Raw genomic sequence first — 18,614 nt, 5'->3', positions numbered from 1 at the left:
TGCTCAACTATCTTAGGTAGTAGGTATTTCATAACGGTGCTCTACTATCTTAGGTAGTAGGTATTTTATAGCTGGGACTCTGCTATCTTAAGCCCATTTCATACGAGCACTGCAAACGCGGGTCCCTGGTTAAGGGCACCAGCCGTCTGTCACCTTTACTACATGCGTTTTTTTAGCGAGCATTCGCACAACACGCACACACACATGTAAACATACATGTACATCCCTTGTTTGGGTAGGCCTACTGGCAAGAGGTTTAAGTTATAACAAAAACCTTACAACTTTATAAGGAACAAAATAAATCAATTTTATTGAAATCAATTAAGTCACATAAAAAGTAAAATATTTCACAAACATCATAAAGAAATACAGATTATGATACCGTAACCCTCCTCCCAACGGGCGGAGGGTTACGTTATCGCAGCTAAAAGAATGTTGAACACAGTTTATCATGATCACAAAACTCATCATGCACAAAAACTTGAATTGTCAAGATCTATGTATACATCGTTTTACAAAAAGATGCATGATACCCCTTTAACTTATATTTTGTGTGATAATGTTATACAGTCCTAATTTAAAATATAAAAAAATCAACAAAATCTGCATAAACACCCCTAATTTAATGCAGTGATCCAGCTACATCGAGTCATGTTCGAGTCAAAGAAAAACACAAAATTCCACAATTCAAATATATTTTTGGACGTTAAAAAAGCTACATTGTTGAATGAAAATGCTTCATCTTTGGCTAAGGGCAAGTCTGCCGCTTGATTGGGATCACTAATAGTGCATTTTTATTTTCAATTATTTTTTCAACATAACCGTTTTCCATGACTGGTTTTTACATTTATTGTATTTAAGCTCTGAAATGAAGGAACTTTACAACATTTTTTAGAAATATGCTATTTCCTGGGTGGCGACTTCCTGTGGCAGGTGCCACAGAAAGGGTGGCAGTGCGTCATGCTTTTTTACATTTTAGAGAACACTTGTTTTTTTTCCACTAAAAATGAATTGTGCCGCTAAGAAATGTCCCATGCACTTCAGAAGAGATGAGATGTGCTGAAATCATGCGCATAGAAAACAGAGCTAGGACGTATCAATTTCCCCAAGATTTGCATTTGCAGGAAGTATGAGATTGAAAAATCAGCAGGATATAAATAAGGGGGCATACAAACTAGTCAGTATATGCGACCAAATCATTTCACATGCAACCTTCAAAAGTGGTGAGGTCATCTCAACCACCAAAAGTTGCCAGACTATGGCCATATAATTCACAATCAAGTAAGCAAGGTTCCTGATAGTAACTAAACTGCTCCATAGATTTGTAAAATGAAACCTATTAAGACATTGAAGTCACCATAGTGTTTCTCACCTAATGTGAAACCGATTTTTCTTTAATAGAAAAACTGTGTGTATTGAATTTAAACTGAAATTTGGAATAGTTATACTGTATTTTCGCTTAAGAATTCACACGAATACTGTTTAGTAAATGTTGGCATATCTGTCTTTTGTAATGAAGGAAAACAGCACCAAACCATGGTTACAATCAATTACAACTTGTGACCCACTCTGTGAAAATGAGTCACATGTCGCCCAATGCAATATTAAGTTATGGACAGTTTAATGTGGAAAATGTATTTTCTTTTTAAGATCTTTAGTTGCATGGTTAACCTTTAGAACACTTACTTTTAGGCAATAAAGCTATGAATACAACAATTTTGTGATCTTACTTATGTCTAACACAATGGTAGTTTAAAATATAATTTTACTTGTACTTCCTTTTTCACAAAAAATGGTGTAGTGGCTAATTTCAACTCAGCAACGGGATGCACCCCAAAGCTTAGACACATACCAAATTACTGCTGCTGATATGTTCTTTCCAGCTATGCATATAACTCAATTCCTGAAATTGCCTACATCTGACTCATTTTCACAGAGCGGGTCACATTTGGTCTTTGGTTTTAGTCCAACCTGAGAAATAATGCCTGTAATTTTGTTTTCACAGAGCTTGGGAAAGTACTGAGTATATAGTGCTTAAACCCATTGGGAGATGGGCAAAACCCCCAAATTTCATATTCTTTATCCCGATGCAAATTTCAATAATTTTAATTATTATTAAAAATCGTTGCAGTGCCCACTGCTAAAATTTAGGATATCTGCCTCTAGCTACCGGGCAATCTTGGTAGTCTAGTTGGTAAGACACTGCTCTAGAATTGCAAAGGTCGTGGGTTCGAATCCCACCCGCGTAATATGCCTGTGATTTTTTTCACAGAGCTCAAAAGGATACAGTGCTAACACACATCAGTGTTTATGGGTAAAACCAAACAATGTTCTTTATGTTCTGTATCCCTGATGCAAACTTCCACCAATCAATTGCAATTTGTTCTTATATTGTTCTTATACAGTGAGGACGTGTTTTGTGACCAACATGGATAGGATAAAACTCATACAACAAAGCATACTACAGGCTGACCCAAGCAAGGTATAGTGCAATTTACTGTCACTACCCAGACTCATTCAACTTAAGAAACTAACTCTATTCTGTCAAGTTTCTTTTTTGGGGGGCTTGTTATTGTAACAAAGTTTTGACCCCTCACCCCATAATTACCTTGATGCTTGATGAATAACCACCTAGACAGCTAACTGCTTGTCCAAGGTGTGGTATAGGGGTGCTCATGTTGTGTGGTCGTGAAAGTGCAGTATTTTACAAGGTATGAGTAAAAACATGCTCATCATCTTAATGCTGTTGATGGGCGGTGGTGGGACGCATGTCTCTCATGGCCGGTAGGGCTACTGCCTGAAAAACCTTGACTGATGGTGCTGTCACTAGTTCCAACAGGAGCCTGTTCCAGTCTCGTGATGCCTGGATTGGTAGATAATGAAGTTGGTGTTGAGTTCTGTCTATGGCTGGGTGGAATTGAACAGAAGGCGGAAAACTAATATTGACGATGTTATGGTGAATCTTGTAAAACGTGGTGCACTGATGTAGAAGTCTTCTGGTGTCGAAGGTCATGTTACAATCAAACAACACTACGAGTGGGTGCTTTTTCTCTGCGTGGAGTGCGTTGACTCTGTGTGGGTGGACCGTATAGGTGATGTACTACATGTATGTACTATGCGCCCATGTACACAGTAATGGCAGTCTCGCACTTATTTTGCGACAAACTTTCTGTTGTTTTTACACACGAAATACCACAATTTGAAATGATTTTAATTAAGGTTTTAGGTACAGAAGGTATCTGCGGGATATAGAGGCATTTGTTTTCATTTCTAAAGGTATGCTTTGATTATTTTCAACAATTTTTTTTAGTTTTTTTTCTGTCGGACGACAGTAAAGTTGAGAAAACTTGTGTGCACAACTTTCCACGTAAACAAACCTTCACTTTATACCAACGTGTTAGCTAGCACGCCGTGTTAGCACGGCCAGTTGGGCTGAAAACACGGGCAAAAATTTGATGCACGGCTTGGGTGAAGCCGTGCTGTCTAATAATTTCACTGAAAATTACTGAACTTCTTTTATTATTTTGTTGTTGTTGAACAGTTTAAAAACAGCAGTGAGTAAAATTAGATTTTGTTTTACCAGATTTCTTTCTTCTTTTTAAATCAAAATGTCAACGACGCAACCATAAAACAATCACTCGAAGTTGCTTTGAAAACGGTGACCACATTGCGACCACACAAAACACAACGCACAAACCACACACTACACAACGCACATGTACAAATTACACAACGCAAGCGAGACACGCAGACTTCGTTTTAACAGTCAGTCGTCATCATCGACCGTCATCAGCAGGCAGCATGAACTCCATGCACGCGTGGTATGATAGAGGCGAATTCACAGGCGTTTTCGTTCAGATTATTTTAGGTACCAATCTCATCTCCACAATCCTACAAACCATCGCGCTCTGGATTTTTCTACTACGACGTCAGTATCGGTAACTGAGTGACACGCGGCGCAGTGCACCTTTTACCGCATACATTCTGCAGTTGCTTTGTAGATTGGTTCCGCAGTTTTTTCCAACTCGACGGCGGCAAACATGACGATCTTTTTCCCTTTTACAAATTCAAGGGCACATCGTTTGTTCGTTGTAGAGTTTGTTTGAAACATCGAGACTTTTTTGGATTTCAATGTTTGCATCTCTTGGGTGTTAATGCAGTTGACATTAATTAATTGAATTGTTTAAAATAAATACAACAACTATTATCAGCTTCTTGACCTTGACGGCGGCAAACATGATGATCTTTTTTTCCTTCTAGAAATTCAAGGGCACATCGTTTGTTCGTTGTAGAGTTTGTTTGAAACATCAAGACTTTTCTGGATTTCAATGTTTGCATCTCTTGTGTGTTAATGCAGTTGACAAAACGATGTTTATTTTCCGCTCAAAAACTGGTTCATGTTTCTTTTCAAATCTCAAGTCGGTTTTGCTGTAGACCTCCCAAATTTATTTGTCAATGCATGGTACGTTTTTTTGCCCAGTGGAACTATTTAAATGGCACTGTCTTTCGTAACTGTTTGTTCTTTATTCTCCGCAGACTGTTTACAAATTGCCTTTGACCCAGTTTCAACAATTAAACAACCTATAAGACTTAAACGTTATGAAACCTAAACAAATACTAAGGAAAATATTAATTACCATGATCAGTCAGTTTAAATTAAGCAAACAATTATGGTACATGTAAATCAGTCTTGACATTTTGATTGGTTGCAAATTCTTGTGTGAATCATTATTTTACATGAATTAATTGAATTGTTTAAAATAAATACAAAAACTATTATCAGCTTCTTGACCTTAGGCCTATAGTTCTGAAATCAAATGGACAAGAATGGATAGAAATTTAACATATGTAAATGTAACTTCTTCAATACCTCTTCATTTTTTTTTAGTCTTTAAGCAAAAATTTGTATCAAGAGTAACACATGCCCAAAAATATGTTAGCAAACTTGTACTGCATTATTTGTATCGCTTTTGAATCATTTCAGGCTAAATGGGTCCAAGCTCCATGGTCCAAGTAACTGCTTTGAACTGGCCGAATATTGACCCAGAAACATTTTGTAGAGTTTAATAGTGTATAGTGGACATCGATCACCTTTACAATATCTGTGCCTCTCATTTTCGAGTTGAAAACAAAACAAAAATTAAATCAAAATAGTTTACTTGTAACAGAAATAGGTACCAGAAATGCATCAGAAACCACCAGAGAGCACCTACAGTAGCCAGAGCTTCCAGGGCCCTTAAGAGGGGGGGGGGAGGAGACAGACTTGGCGCTGCACGCTCCTGTTGTGTGCTACGCACACAATGTTTCTATTTTTTTGAAGTGATTTTAGGTTGCACTCCCACTTTTTCAGTTTGCACTCCCACTTTCCAAATTCCTGGCTTAGACACTGCTTTATACGCAAACAATGTTTTCAAGTTTTTGTTGGTCTCTCTTTTGTTTCCAACCTGCAAGCTTGAATTTGGTGAGTCAAACGAAACAACTGTGAAATTCATTCAAAAGATGATTTCATTCTCTACAAAATAAACTCAACTTGTAACAAGAAAATAATCACCCCACAGTTATTCAACAATTTCTGGAAACGGCCGGAAATCAATTGAATTTTCATGGCGTATGAGTTATGTTTAATATTGCATGCATGTCAAAGGGTTAATTGGTCCAAATCGAGTTGTACTAGGATAGGTGTGATACTGGAAGTGCAGTCATAGACTCCACATGTGCATCTGAGTACATGTATGATATCTTGGGCTACCTGTGTTTGACTGGGCACATTAATTTGGGGATTGAAAATTGGGTTAGAACTGACATTTGAACTGGTAACTGGAGTTTGGGGTTGCCCTAGGTGAAAGGAAAGTTGGGAATATATTGGTGGTCAAAGGTCACACTTTTACGTTTTCTGCATCATACGTGTAAGTGCACCTTTGTTGTCAAACAACTTAGATGGAGAAGTCAAGCATTCCCTTGAAGACGAGCAGAGTATACTGTTGGAATCATCAAGACCAAACCGGCTCTTCTCAGAGCCAACACTCACACAAAAGAGATTTACACATGGTTGTACCTGCAAGCTTCAAACAATACTTCAAACAAACAGCTTACCTATGCTTTATTCAAACAGACACATTGATTGTTCACCCATAAAGGTCTAAAATCAACCATAAATTTTGACATGTTGCCGCCACTAAGCTAAAAGAAATTGGCAGACGTTTTTTTTTTTTTTTTCTGTGCAAATTATGTGATAGTTTTATTAACTGTAGGAGATACAGCGCTCAATTAGTCGTTGCAAAAGAATTTTTAGCCTTGTCTGAGAATTTGTTTTGGGTTTAATACTACTTGGGACTCGTCTTGCTTAAGACGGGTTTTGTGAAATTGATCCTAGGACCGGTCTGGCGTAGGATCAGTCTTAAGACTGGGACTCGTCCTAAATTCTAGGATCGATCCTAAGTTAGGAAGAGTTTTGATCGACCCCTGGACTTACAACAGATGAAGCTAATGTAATTCATGAAAAAAAACAGAACCATAAAATATTCACTTGCTGGTTGTGTTTAAAATCTAAAAGGCATTAATTTAAAAACAAAACAATAAAATTATGCCTTATCACTTCACAAATAAGAATGTTCATGTAGTATTATGCCACTATTCTGCAACTGTGGTACCGAGGGAGATTCATACAGTAATGTACTAATTTTCAGAAGCTGTTAATAGAGTAAAGATTTATGGAAACTGGTTGTTGGATGTAAGTCATTGGTCTTGATGATAAACTTGTTTCAATCTTTTTTAGAGGCCAGCTACACCTCCTGCTGTGGAATATCCTCTAGATGGAGGTCAAATCTTGACTCTTAGTGGAGATATAAGAGAAACAGCATGTGAGGTTCTCTTTAATCAGGACAATGAAGAGACATCCATAGCAACATTGATTCTTGACTCTATTCTCAAGGTAAAACATGTAACTTTGAAAGCTGAAATATTTCCTACATTAGACCTGAAAACTTTTAAAATAAATTCTGTTTTGCATTTACATGATATGACAAAAGTTTTTCTTTCTCCTTGAATATGCTAATTACACATGGATCAGACTTAATCGCATTTCACAAGTTAATAGGTTATGCATCTTTATGAAGTGCCTAAACCCGTGTGTTTTGTAATAAGAAATTTCATGCTGCATTAGTATTTTCAAAAACTACGTTCAATAACCATCCTATTTTTCAGAATTTAAAAGCACTGTACACTTTTGTTAATTGTCAAAGACCAGTGTCCTCACTTGGTGTATCCCATCAAAAGCATAACACAACAAGCATGTGAAAATTTTGGCCTGACGCTTGTGCGAGAGTTTACGTTATGCACCTTGAGTTTGTCTGAAGATTACATTCCCTGTTGAAAACGGATGTTATCTTTTTGACCCGCATTTACTCTGCTTAATGCTAAAAGCACTCCTGTGGCTTTCTGTTCTGCTCCATTGATCAGACGGTTCATTGATCAGAATGTCCATGCTGTTTTATTGCCATATTCTTCGCAAAAGCACAGTGTGAACATTTTTTTCGGTCAACAAAGAAAAACTAGCTTGGTGGTCTACAGATTTGCTCTGGCAGTGCAGATGTTGTGGGTTCAATTCCCACCCGAGTAATTTGCCGTGGTTTTTTTTTTAAGTACCAAGTTTACGGCACTTAAAGCCATTATACACTTACGGTATTGTCCAAGTCCCAAACTTCGTGTATCACAACTTATAAAATAACAAACCTCTGAAAATTCAGGCTCAATCGGTAATCGGAGTCGGGCCGTGTCATGACATGTGTTTAAAATAAATCCGTAATTTTCGCTATCGAGAATTGATATTGTTTTAATGTTTTCTCAAAAAGTAAAGCATTTCATGGAACAATATTTCAAGAGAAGTCTTTCACCATTACCTTCTGTAAACCCTGTAAATTATTTGTAAATCTGTGATTTTTTTCTTTTCTTTTTCTGTACCGAAAGTGTATAATGGCTTTAAATAGTAAATGCACACAAAGGTTATAATGCAAAAAGCATCATGGCTGGCTGTTTCGTTGCATGGAGTAGACGGTTCGTTGGTCAGGGCTCACTTCATTGCTCTGCTCTCAACAAAGACACACCAGCCCGGTGGTCTGGGGGAAAACATCTGTACTAGCAGTGCAAACGACATGGGTTTTTAAACCAATCCAAGCAATTGTCTGTGATTTCTTTTTAATACCGAAACTCTGCTTATACTGCTTAAACACATAGGGAAAGGGTTGAAAGGGTTCTCAAACAAAGTCTGGATAAAAAATAAGTTTTGAAATCATATTGACGTTCTCAGTTTTCAAATTTATCAATGTTTCTTATTTCAAATATCTTTAAAGCCATCATTCATTGTACGCATATTTTGTTCATGTTTATGCTGTGTAAACGTACAAACACTGTGTTTGTAAATATACAAACACTGTCTATTTTTTTTTTTTTTTTTTTTTTTTTTTTTTCTCTTTTCATTATTGAGATAGGCTTCATTTACTTGTCGCACAAAAGCCATCAGAATGTAATTTTTTAGCACTTGTCCTTTTTGGCTTGAAAATCAATGAATAAGCTACAGATTTTATTCAAGAAAAAAATTACACTTTTTTCTATTAACTGTCACTGATAATACACTCCGACAGTCCTCTTTCATAGGTAGTAATGTTTTTTAAACATACAGTTTCAAACATCAAATACTTCGTAGAAGAACTAGCTGTTGCTTTTTGGAACTTGTTGTCATGTGACCATAAAAAGATTACATAAATAAATGGATTAAAGTCACCTGGAAATAATAAACAAATTCTTTCAAACATAAGAGTATGCTATTTTTTTTAGTAATTGTTTGTCACGATTTATATGTTTGAAAAATAGATAAAGTTGTTTGGGGGGCTGACTCCGCTTACCCCTTTTGTGACGTCAATCAAGGCAGACTTTGCCTGCTATGCTTAGAGTAAACTCACGTGCAAAGTACATGTACGGTCAAAGTCGTGAGTTTGTACATTTAAAAAACAAATTGTTTTTGCATTTTTCTGCCAATGCCGGCCAGCAGCCGATTTCACGAAACTTTATGCAACTGCGTAAGTCCACTTGTGCAATGTTTATGGCGTAAGTTGCGCCATAAATGTTTCAAGTATGGGCAGTTGTGGGCGGCGAAAGTCAGACTCACAAGAGCAATAGTGGTCCGGTCCGGTCCGACGTCTTTTTCAGCGCTGCGCAGCGAACACTTCGAGCCGTCGTGCTTCGAATCCGGAATACACCACACATTTGACATGAAGAAAAAAGTTATTCTAAAACATGACGCGATCCCAGCGATCCCAACAACTTTTCCAGAGTAGGAAGTCAAAGAAGGTACCTGAAAGACGTGACAAACCTAGAGGAGCGTATGCCAAACGTAAAAAATTCGGGTATTTGAACTTTGAGGGCTTAGCTTGCGATTCACCATGCAGGGTAATCCGAGTGGACCGTCCGCACAGCAGCCGTAGTGCTTGCAGTCTGCTCCGCGACCGTAGTTCTGTATGTAAGCATCATACCGATCAGGTACCCAGACGTAGTGTTGGAGGCCAGATTACACATTTTTTCTTCAAATATTGCGCCTCGATTGACGAACACGCCCACTCGGGTCGGGGCCTACTCTTAAATTTGTAAATTAAATGAGAACTGATTTTTTAGAACCTTAGTTAACTGTTTATTTACATTTCACTCATTTAAACACAAATCTTAGTGACAAAAGCTTTATTTTGAAAAAATACCACTTCCAGGTGACTTTAATAAAATAAACGAATACTTTGTGTACAAAAATGTGGTGCATGCATTATTTTGCAGTGTCCTATTGATATGCGGAGTGTTCTGGCCAGTAATCTTGTTACCATTGGAGGTACATCAATCCTTCAAGGCTTCAATCACCGTCTTCTTGCAGAGGTCCATCAGCTCCTGAAGAAACCAAAGTATAGAGAAGATTTAGCTGTCACTATGTTCAAGATACATGAGCCTCCATCACAGGCTAACTACACTGCATGGCTTGGAGGTAAGATACCATTCCATTTAGCCCTACATGTGTATATAGGACTCTTCCTCTGTGCTGTACACAGATACAGAGTCCTTCATATTAGGGCCCGTATCTGGGGCAAAACTTTTTCAAAGCTTCATTTCTCAAATCTTACCTGCAAGAAGTCACGTATTTCAACAGATTCACATTCTATGGCAGCATACATTTTTCTGCAGTGGGTTTTGGTGGTCATATATTCCTCACAAATCCCTCACAAATCCGTCATTTTTGTGAAATAATGCAGCTCCCAATGACAACTTTAAGAAATTCCCGGTTTGATAGTATTCCTACGTGCGAACGCAGGACGCATGACGCGCATATCTTGCGTTGCGTTTGCTTGTTATCACTGTGAAGTCATGATACGGTGACCAAGAAGTACCTACTTGTTTATGTCTTGTGTCTTACATGTGAATGTATACATGTACGCACGGCAGCAGACAACACTGTGAGAAAACGATCAAAACGCGAATTAACTAATGATTTAATAGTTGTGACTATTAAACTAGTCGCACTAGTCGCCCAGGCCTACTTTATCGCTCATGGAATTGCATGGGCCAAGTAAAGCCTGGTTCTTAGCTCCTGCGCATGCGGAACAAATTTTAACGCCAAAGGCTGTTCTTACAGCAAATTTTTGCAGAGAGTTGAACACAAGTCAACTGAAGCAAATCATTCGTTAGGAATTTGTGTCTTTATAATTTGTATACTTATTTGCATTCGCAGGAACACAAGTAAGTAAAGCAAACTAAAACCCGACATGGGTCATTCCATGTCAGACCAACGCACTTTTTTACCTCATGTCTTCCGATTTTGATAAAAATTGCTGTGCTTGTAGGTCCTAATGAGCAATGAATGCACACCAATTTTCAGCCCGATCGGACTTTCCATGTGGTCAGGGCAGAAACCACTAAAATCTGACATTTTTAGGGTAAAATACCACCTTTTTGGTAAAAATATGTCATAACCATGTCAATTTTTATCACATATATGCAAATTTGGTATCAAATTGATGAGAATTGCATGCTCAAATCAATTCTTTCATCAAAAATAAATTTTCTGAAATGAAGGTCACTGTAATCTTTAATATGTTATCGTGACCTTGACCCCGTTTTTGAAATAATGTATCATTCCAAAAATCAACGAAATAAAAATCATTTGATAGAGCATGACTTCCTCTATCAGAATCCACTAAGAAACAGTTGGGCTCTTCAAAATTTACAAGTTTATGACTTTTTTTGTACAAGTCACTATGATCTTTAATATGTTATCGTGACCTTTGACCCAATTTTTGAAATAACGCATCATTCCAAAAGTCAATGAAATGAAAATCACTTGATAGAGCATGTCATCCTCTATCAGAATCCACTAAGAAACAACTGGGCTCTTCAAAATTTACAACTTTAAGACTATTTTTGTACAGTTGGTAGGTTACAAATTAGTCAATTTATACATGTACTTTACTTTATAAATAAATAAAAATAAAAAACTTTCCAAAGTTACTAAAATTGTATTGGTTTGGGATTTTTTCATGTTGGGGGCTGATGTGGTCTAACCAGAATCATACTTTAAAATACTAGCAGTGACGCACCCAGGATTTAATTTGGGTTGTGGGTGGAGGGGGGGGAGGGCATTTTTCCGAAACAAAATTCTTTCCAAGATGGTAAACAAAAAATGTCACCATGCTGCAACTCTGACTTCATCGTAAGGTTAGCATGCCTTTTCGTGTGCTATACGGTTAAAATGGAAATCGCACAGTTAGCACAAATCTGCTGCTGAGCAGCTATTTTAAAATGGGCACTGAAGTCAGAGTTGCAGCATGGTGAACAAATTGTTCTTGAGGATTTCTCAGAAAGTTACTATGCATTAATTTGTTGTTCAAGATTCATCACAGGGGGTTAAAGTAAGACTGCATAAGTTTGTGATCTACTGAAGAAAGGCAGACAGCTTCTCCATCTCAACCTTGATGTAATCTCTAACTGGGATCACTAATAATCACAGTGGTGCACCCGAAAAGGGGGGGGGGGGTGGGGGACGATGGGTCTGGGGGATTGATCCCAGCCCCTCCAAGGTATTCAATTTGTTTGTTTGATTTGTTTTGATTTTTTGTTTTACAATCTTCGAAAGAAATTTTTGGGGAAAATATGGCCCACCCCCCAAAAATAATAACTCCTGGGTGTGTCACTGCTGATAGTTTAAATTCTGATTCTGGTTAAACCACATCAGCCCTCAACAAGAAACAAATCGCAAACCATGAACACTTTAAGTAACTTTAGAAACAGAAGAGTGAGGTTTGTTGGTGGGTTTATTATGTAAAGTATATAAATTGACTAGTTTGTGACCTAACAACTGTACAAAAATGGTAATAAAATTGTAAATTTTGAAGAGCCCAGTTGTTTCTTGGTTGATTGTGATAGAGGAAAACATGTTCTATCAAGTGATTTTTATTTTGTTGATTTTTGGAATGATGCATTGTTTCACAAATTGGGTCAAAGGTCACGATAACATATTAAAGATCACGGTACTTGTACAAAAATAGTCATAAAGTTGTAAATTTTGAAGAGCCCAACTGTTTCTTAGTGGATTCTGATAGAGGAAGACATGCTCTATCCAGAGATTTTTATTTCGTTGATTTTTGGAATGATACATTATTTCAAAAACGGGGTCAAAGGTCACGATAACATATTAAAGATTACAGTGACCTTCATTTCAGGAAATTTATTTTTGACAAAAGAACTGATTTTAGCATGCAATTCTCATCATTTTGATACCAAACTTGCATATATGTGATGAGAATTGACATGGTTATGACATATTTTTATCAAAAAGGTGGTATTTTACCCTAAAAATGTCAGATTTTAGTGGTTTCTGCCCTGACCACACGGTAAGTCCGATCGGGCTAAAAATTGCTGTGCATTCATTGCTCATAAGGACCTACAATCACAGCAATTTTTTTCAAAATCGGAAGACATGAGGTAAAAAAGTGCGTTGGTCTGACATGGAATGACCCACATAGGGCACAGTTTATGGTTCTGCTTGTTGCAAAATTATGACTGTCGATCACCTTTCTTTGCTTACTATGCAAGCGCCAAATTTCTACGCGTATCGCGTTGTGTGGCACAATTGTCTCAGCCGTTTCTCTCGACCAATAGGAATGACGAAACTGTGTAATAAGCACAGGTGCAAACTCTCGTGTCACGCCCATGTTTCAACACTTTTTACTGGTCATAAACAAAGGTTTATACACACCCACGTGACGCGCTCTCCACCAGTAGGAATAGCGAAACTCTCTGAGGTATTTATGAATACCTTATAATGTAACTGTATATTTTGAAAGCCTTGTTCCATGTCTGCCATTGATGCAGTCTCATATCAACAGTACAAAAACTACGACAGCATCAGGCACAAACGGCCTCAGGACGTAGTGCAAGTTTACACTAGTCTTCGTTACTGTGTACACGGATACCAAACATGCTATAAATGATAGCTTAAGATTACGAATAATATACAAAAATGTGTTATTGCATTTAAAATAAAAAACGTTTGTTACACGCTTTGAAAATCTTGACGAAATCAATACCTGTTCCGACCGTAGTAATAATAAGAAGAAGAATAAGAATAATACCACAGCAATTAAAAGTAACGGCGCACTGAATCTGATATAAAATCATTCAAAAGGCGCCGATCAAGATGAAAAAGAGGGAATTAACAACCAAGGTCCTTGATTACGGGCGCCAACTGTTTGGCACCAGGATCGTTTCACTATTTTACCATGGTGTTTCACACAACAAGCTGAACCAACGTCCCTCGTTATCAACTTAGCTACTGCGGGGTCAAAGGTTATGCATTACTTCGGTGGTATGTAGCTTGAGATTTTGGATGCATGCCACTCTATTAATAGAAACTGTAGTTTTATTTTGTTGCCAAGAAATAATTGAAATTAGTTTTTGACTAACCATGGTTCTTTCTGCCAGTATTTTGACAAATACATCGACTGTTCAATCGCAACCCAAAAAATAAAAGAAAACAAAAAAAAAGTGACAAAAAGTGACTTGGAGTTACAACGATACGATTGAGCTGATCAATGTCATGGGGATTGAAGACGGGTAGAAAAAGATGGAGGGAATGGTTCATAACTACAAAAAAAGGAATTCTGGCTCAGAAAAATGCAAGGCAAACATACTTCAGAACAGTGCCATGACAAATGAACTACCTCAGGCGGATGTACGGGGAAATCTGCTAACAAGGTACATGTATCTGTGGACGCTACTTTCATGTCCACAAGGTCAAGGCACATGACACATAACTGCCCAGCCGTCGATTTCACTAAACTCTTCCTAACTTAGGATTAATCTTAGGATTTAGGACAGGTTCAGTTCTGTATCCAAGTACGTAGGACGAATTGAACTCATCCTAAGTTAGGACGGGTTACTCGTCCCAACTCGAGTTAGGATTAATCCTAGCGTTTCGTGATATCAGCTGCAGGCGTAATAGGACAGCACATCCAGGGTCCTTGGTTGAGTTGTTTCAAACGGCTGATCAGTGCGATTTTAGCGCAATTGCGCAATTTTCTGTAGTAGGTCTCGATTGCGATTATTTTTAGTCAGGATCCTGTGCTATTTCATAACTAGGATAGCATTCACAGGAGTGGGTTTTGCTATTTTTAATCCTTAACAATGAAAAATCGACAAACGTGTTTGGTCAACAATCTCTCGTGTGAAATGGGTTAAGACACACCTCCCTCAACTTTTTGTTTCTTGTTTTCCTTTAATCAGTTTGAGGTTTTTTCTTCTTCTCCAATTATCTTTAAAGGTGCCATATTTGGGGCTTTGGAGATCCTAAGCTACAGATCACTGTCCAAGGATGCTTATCTGAAATATGGTAGAGTGCCAGACTGGTGCTCATTAGACCAAAGCACAATGGAGATTGATCCTCTTAGTAAAGATAAAACACCTCGTCGTTTATTCAGGGAATCCTTTGACATGCAGGCTAGTTTTGAGAAATAAAGGACAGTCTGATGTTATATATCATTGGTACGTGAGTGAATCAAACTACTTTTACAGTTGGTTTTGAAGAGATGATTATGTGAAACTGTGAAAGACTATCTGGAATTGTGGTTGTTGCTTAACGAATTACAGAATATTAACAGTTAATTTATTTATTAATGTATTTGCTTGTTATGGTATTTATTAAGTTTTGGACTCATGTTCATAAGTTGGTAGTACAATTGCAATATTGTGGGAGTTCTAAACAACTTTCGGTACCTCCTTACATGTATAGGGTGTTGCCCCTCTGACATTCAACTTACCCTTCAGTCATTAGATGTTAGATATTGCAATACTGTACTGTGACCATTTATCAGCTAAGACTGTGAGCCATAAACAAAGTGTCGTCTCTGATAGTTGTCTCTGAATTCATAATACCTGATACATAATGATGATTATCACTTGCAAGATGCTATTTTGTGTCGTTATTCACGCAAAAGGGTAAATATATGCTTAGTAGACTGTCACATGTGAAATAGTCTCTTATGACATGGGTACTAGTATTCCAAAGCTTTAGCATCGATCTAGTTATATCCAACGTGATATGAAAGCAGAACAAATTTATGTAAATCCGTGTTTTCCTGAACTCTGTGGTACCGTTGTAGAGAAATATGATGTATATAGTCAAACAAATATAACATTTTGTATTTCACTTTAGCTCCTCTTGGCATTGGAAGTTGTATTTTGATTACCTCAGGGGCTAATATCGACTGTCCACTCAAAATAATCCATCATGTTATATTTGTACATTGTTCTACATTTAGCTGGTAGCATGGTTATACTGTAATCATGTACAGGTGTAGCTTAACTGACGAGTAGACATGTAATACTGACATCTGAGCAAACAGGAGCAATTCAATCAATAATGGAATAAAAGAGTAGCGAAAAGTTCTTAAACGGTCGTTTAAAATCAGTAGGGTCGTTGCTGTGTGATAAGAGCCTGAGCCTAAGGCGAGGGCCCTTATTGCACGGCAACGACCCTGCGAGGTTTTAAATGACCGTTTAAGAGCGAGTCACTACTCTTTTTATTCCCATTCATAAATGCCTTTTTGGTTAAAAGGCATAATGAAGTAATAAACTCTGTAAAACTTATCCGTTCCGACATGCTTAAGCTCTTTACGTCTGTGTGTTGCACTGTAATGACTGAGACAACAGTTTCCGGATCCGTTTGTGCATGTATAGTCTTGGTGCAAGACATTCTTGTTTTCTTTTCTCACACAGCGCGGCCAACTCACTGACAGCGCCCGCATCGCCCGTAACAAGAAACGTCTTGCACCAAGACCAGCTCATAGTATCCGAAAATAGCCGGTTATAAACAGAGCTCCAGCTGGTTATCGTCAACCGTTTAAACACCCCCACATGACGTGCTCTCCACCAATAGGAATAGCGAAACTGTCTGAGGTATTTATTAATTGTTTATAATGGCCATATTCCTTCAAGGGTGCTTGCTAGCATTATACTTTGACCCTTTCATCAAATTGTTCTTTTTGGACTACAGCCGTGGTCGCATTGGACTTAAAATGGTTAACTTACTGTCGCAAATTGCTAACTTATCAAGATTAAGTCCAATTGCGAACAGTCGGTAATATACGGGGCTGGTAAGTTACCGCCACGGCGCTGTTATATTAACAGGTCAATTCAAGCCCCGGTAACTTAACAATGTTAACTTAACGGGGACAAGAAATCCAAAATGTGACGAACGCACCACTCCGCTAATTTAACAATACTGTCACGTAACTTATTTTTAAAAGGTTTGATGATGTCCGAACCATTCGCGTGCAATACACGCTGCTCCAAAAATTTCAGGTTAAAAAGCATAGCTGTGTTTCCACTGCGTACACAGCGTGCGGAGCCCAAGCCCGAGCTGGAGTCCAATCTGAGGTTTTAGAAAGGCTTCTGTTGAGTTACCGGACAGAAGTTAATCCAAGTGCGAACAGCTGTTAACTTACCGGCCCGGTTAGTTAACTTACCGGCCCGGTAAGTTACCATACCCAAAAGACTGTTGAACTTATTGAAACATTACCAGCACACCCTGTACAGCGAAGTTATTAAACTATGCTAGAACTTTAATTCATTCATTTATTTATTTATTTTTAGCATTGTAATTATTGTTTTGTAAATTTTCATTTCGTGCAATGTTTGGTTATAGACACCGGGCACCTTTGGTAATTGTCAAAGATCAGTCTTCTCACTTGGTGTATCTCAACATATGCACAAAACAACAAACCTGTGAAAATTGGAACTCAATTGATCGTCGAAGCTGCGAGGTAATAATAGAAGAAAAAAACACCCTTGTCACACAAAGTTGTATGCTTTCAGATGCTTGATTACGGGACCTCAAAATCTAATTCTGAGGTTTCGATATCAAATTCAAATACTTTAGTGGAAAATTATTACTTTACAATGTTTTATACTATCAACAGCTCTCCATTGCTTGTAACCAAGTAAGATTTTATGCTAACAATTATTTTGAGTAATTACCAATTGTGTCCAGTGCCTTTAAGCATACATGTGTAAATGCAGTCACGTTTAGAGTATGCTTAAAAAGTGTCCAACATAACAACAACTTTTGTTTAGTTATCGAGTGGAAATATTTTAGAGATATATTATGAGTGAGAAGTCAACATGTAAAAGCAACCTTTGTGGATTTATTTATAATTTACCAGCTTAAAAAGAGGTGGGTTTTTTTCAAGCAATTTAACTGTGTGGGTTGTTTCCTGGTGATTTTCATGAAATTTGTTAATATTCAATGAAAACTTTGTTTTTGATATAGGGATTTACTGTTAGCTCACAGTAAGAGTTTCATTTAAAGACACTGTACACCTTTGGTAATTGTCAAAGACCAGTCTTATCACTTGGTGTATCTCAACATATGCACGAAATAACAAACCTGTGAAAATTTGAGCTCAATTGGTCATCAAAGTTACTAGATAATAATTGAAGAAAAAGCACCCTTGTCACACAAAGTTGTGTGCTTTTAGATGCTTGATTTTTGGGACGTCAACATTTTATTTTGAGGTCTCAAAATCAAATTCAAATATTTTAGTGGAAAATTACGTGAAAATTCTTTCTCCAAAACTACGTCACTTCAGAGGGAGCCGTTTGTCACAAAGTTTTATACTACCAACAGCTCTCCTTTGCTTGTTACGAAGTAAGTTTTTGTGCTAACAATTGTTTTTAGTACAATTACCAACAGTGTCCAATGTCTTTAGTTAGGAACTGATGTTACTACACAAGCTTTTGATTTTGCAAGCAATCAGGGTTTTTAAATTTAAAAAAAAACATTTAAAAGTCTTATAGAAAATATTATCTTGCTGCTGCTTTATTTGAACGCAATTTAATGTGGGTTTTAAGGAATAAAAACAATTCTCATATTAACAGACAAATGGTTTTAAAATACCTCATTTGGAAGAGACTGTTTTGTTTGATTTATTTTCTTTGAAATGTGTAATCTTTTAAAACACCCTCAGGACTTGCCACTAGCTTGTTTCCACCACATAGTTTTAACAAATCATGATGAGAACTATTAGGTA

The 18,614-nt window shown here is 37.4% G+C and overlaps 1 protein-coding gene across 1 annotated transcript in view; it reads left to right on the top strand.

Moving 5' to 3' along the window:
• Positions 1-17,312, top strand: part of LOC117288851 (actin-related protein 10-like) — a 47,315-nt gene extending 30,003 nt beyond the window's left edge. The window contains exons 8-11 of the mRNA XM_033769706.1: positions 2,406-2,482; positions 6,776-6,931; positions 9,820-10,021; positions 14,849-17,312. Of these exons, the coding sequence (XP_033625597.1) occupies positions 2,406-2,482; positions 6,776-6,931; positions 9,820-10,021; positions 14,849-15,042 (629 nt within the window). The 3' untranslated portion in view covers positions 15,043-17,312. The remainder of the gene's footprint in view (positions 1-2,405; positions 2,483-6,775; positions 6,932-9,819; positions 10,022-14,848) is intronic.
• Positions 17,313-18,614: the final 1,302 nt, after the last annotated feature.

This window comes from Asterias rubens, chromosome 1 (assembly GCF_902459465.1).
Source record: "Asterias rubens chromosome 1, eAstRub1.3, whole genome shotgun sequence".
Taxonomy (NCBI): Eukaryota; Metazoa; Echinodermata; class Asteroidea; order Forcipulatida; family Asteriidae; genus Asterias; species Asterias rubens.
The sequence above is the reverse complement of the archived record's forward strand: the minus strand, read 5'-3'. Positions and strand labels throughout refer to the sequence as shown.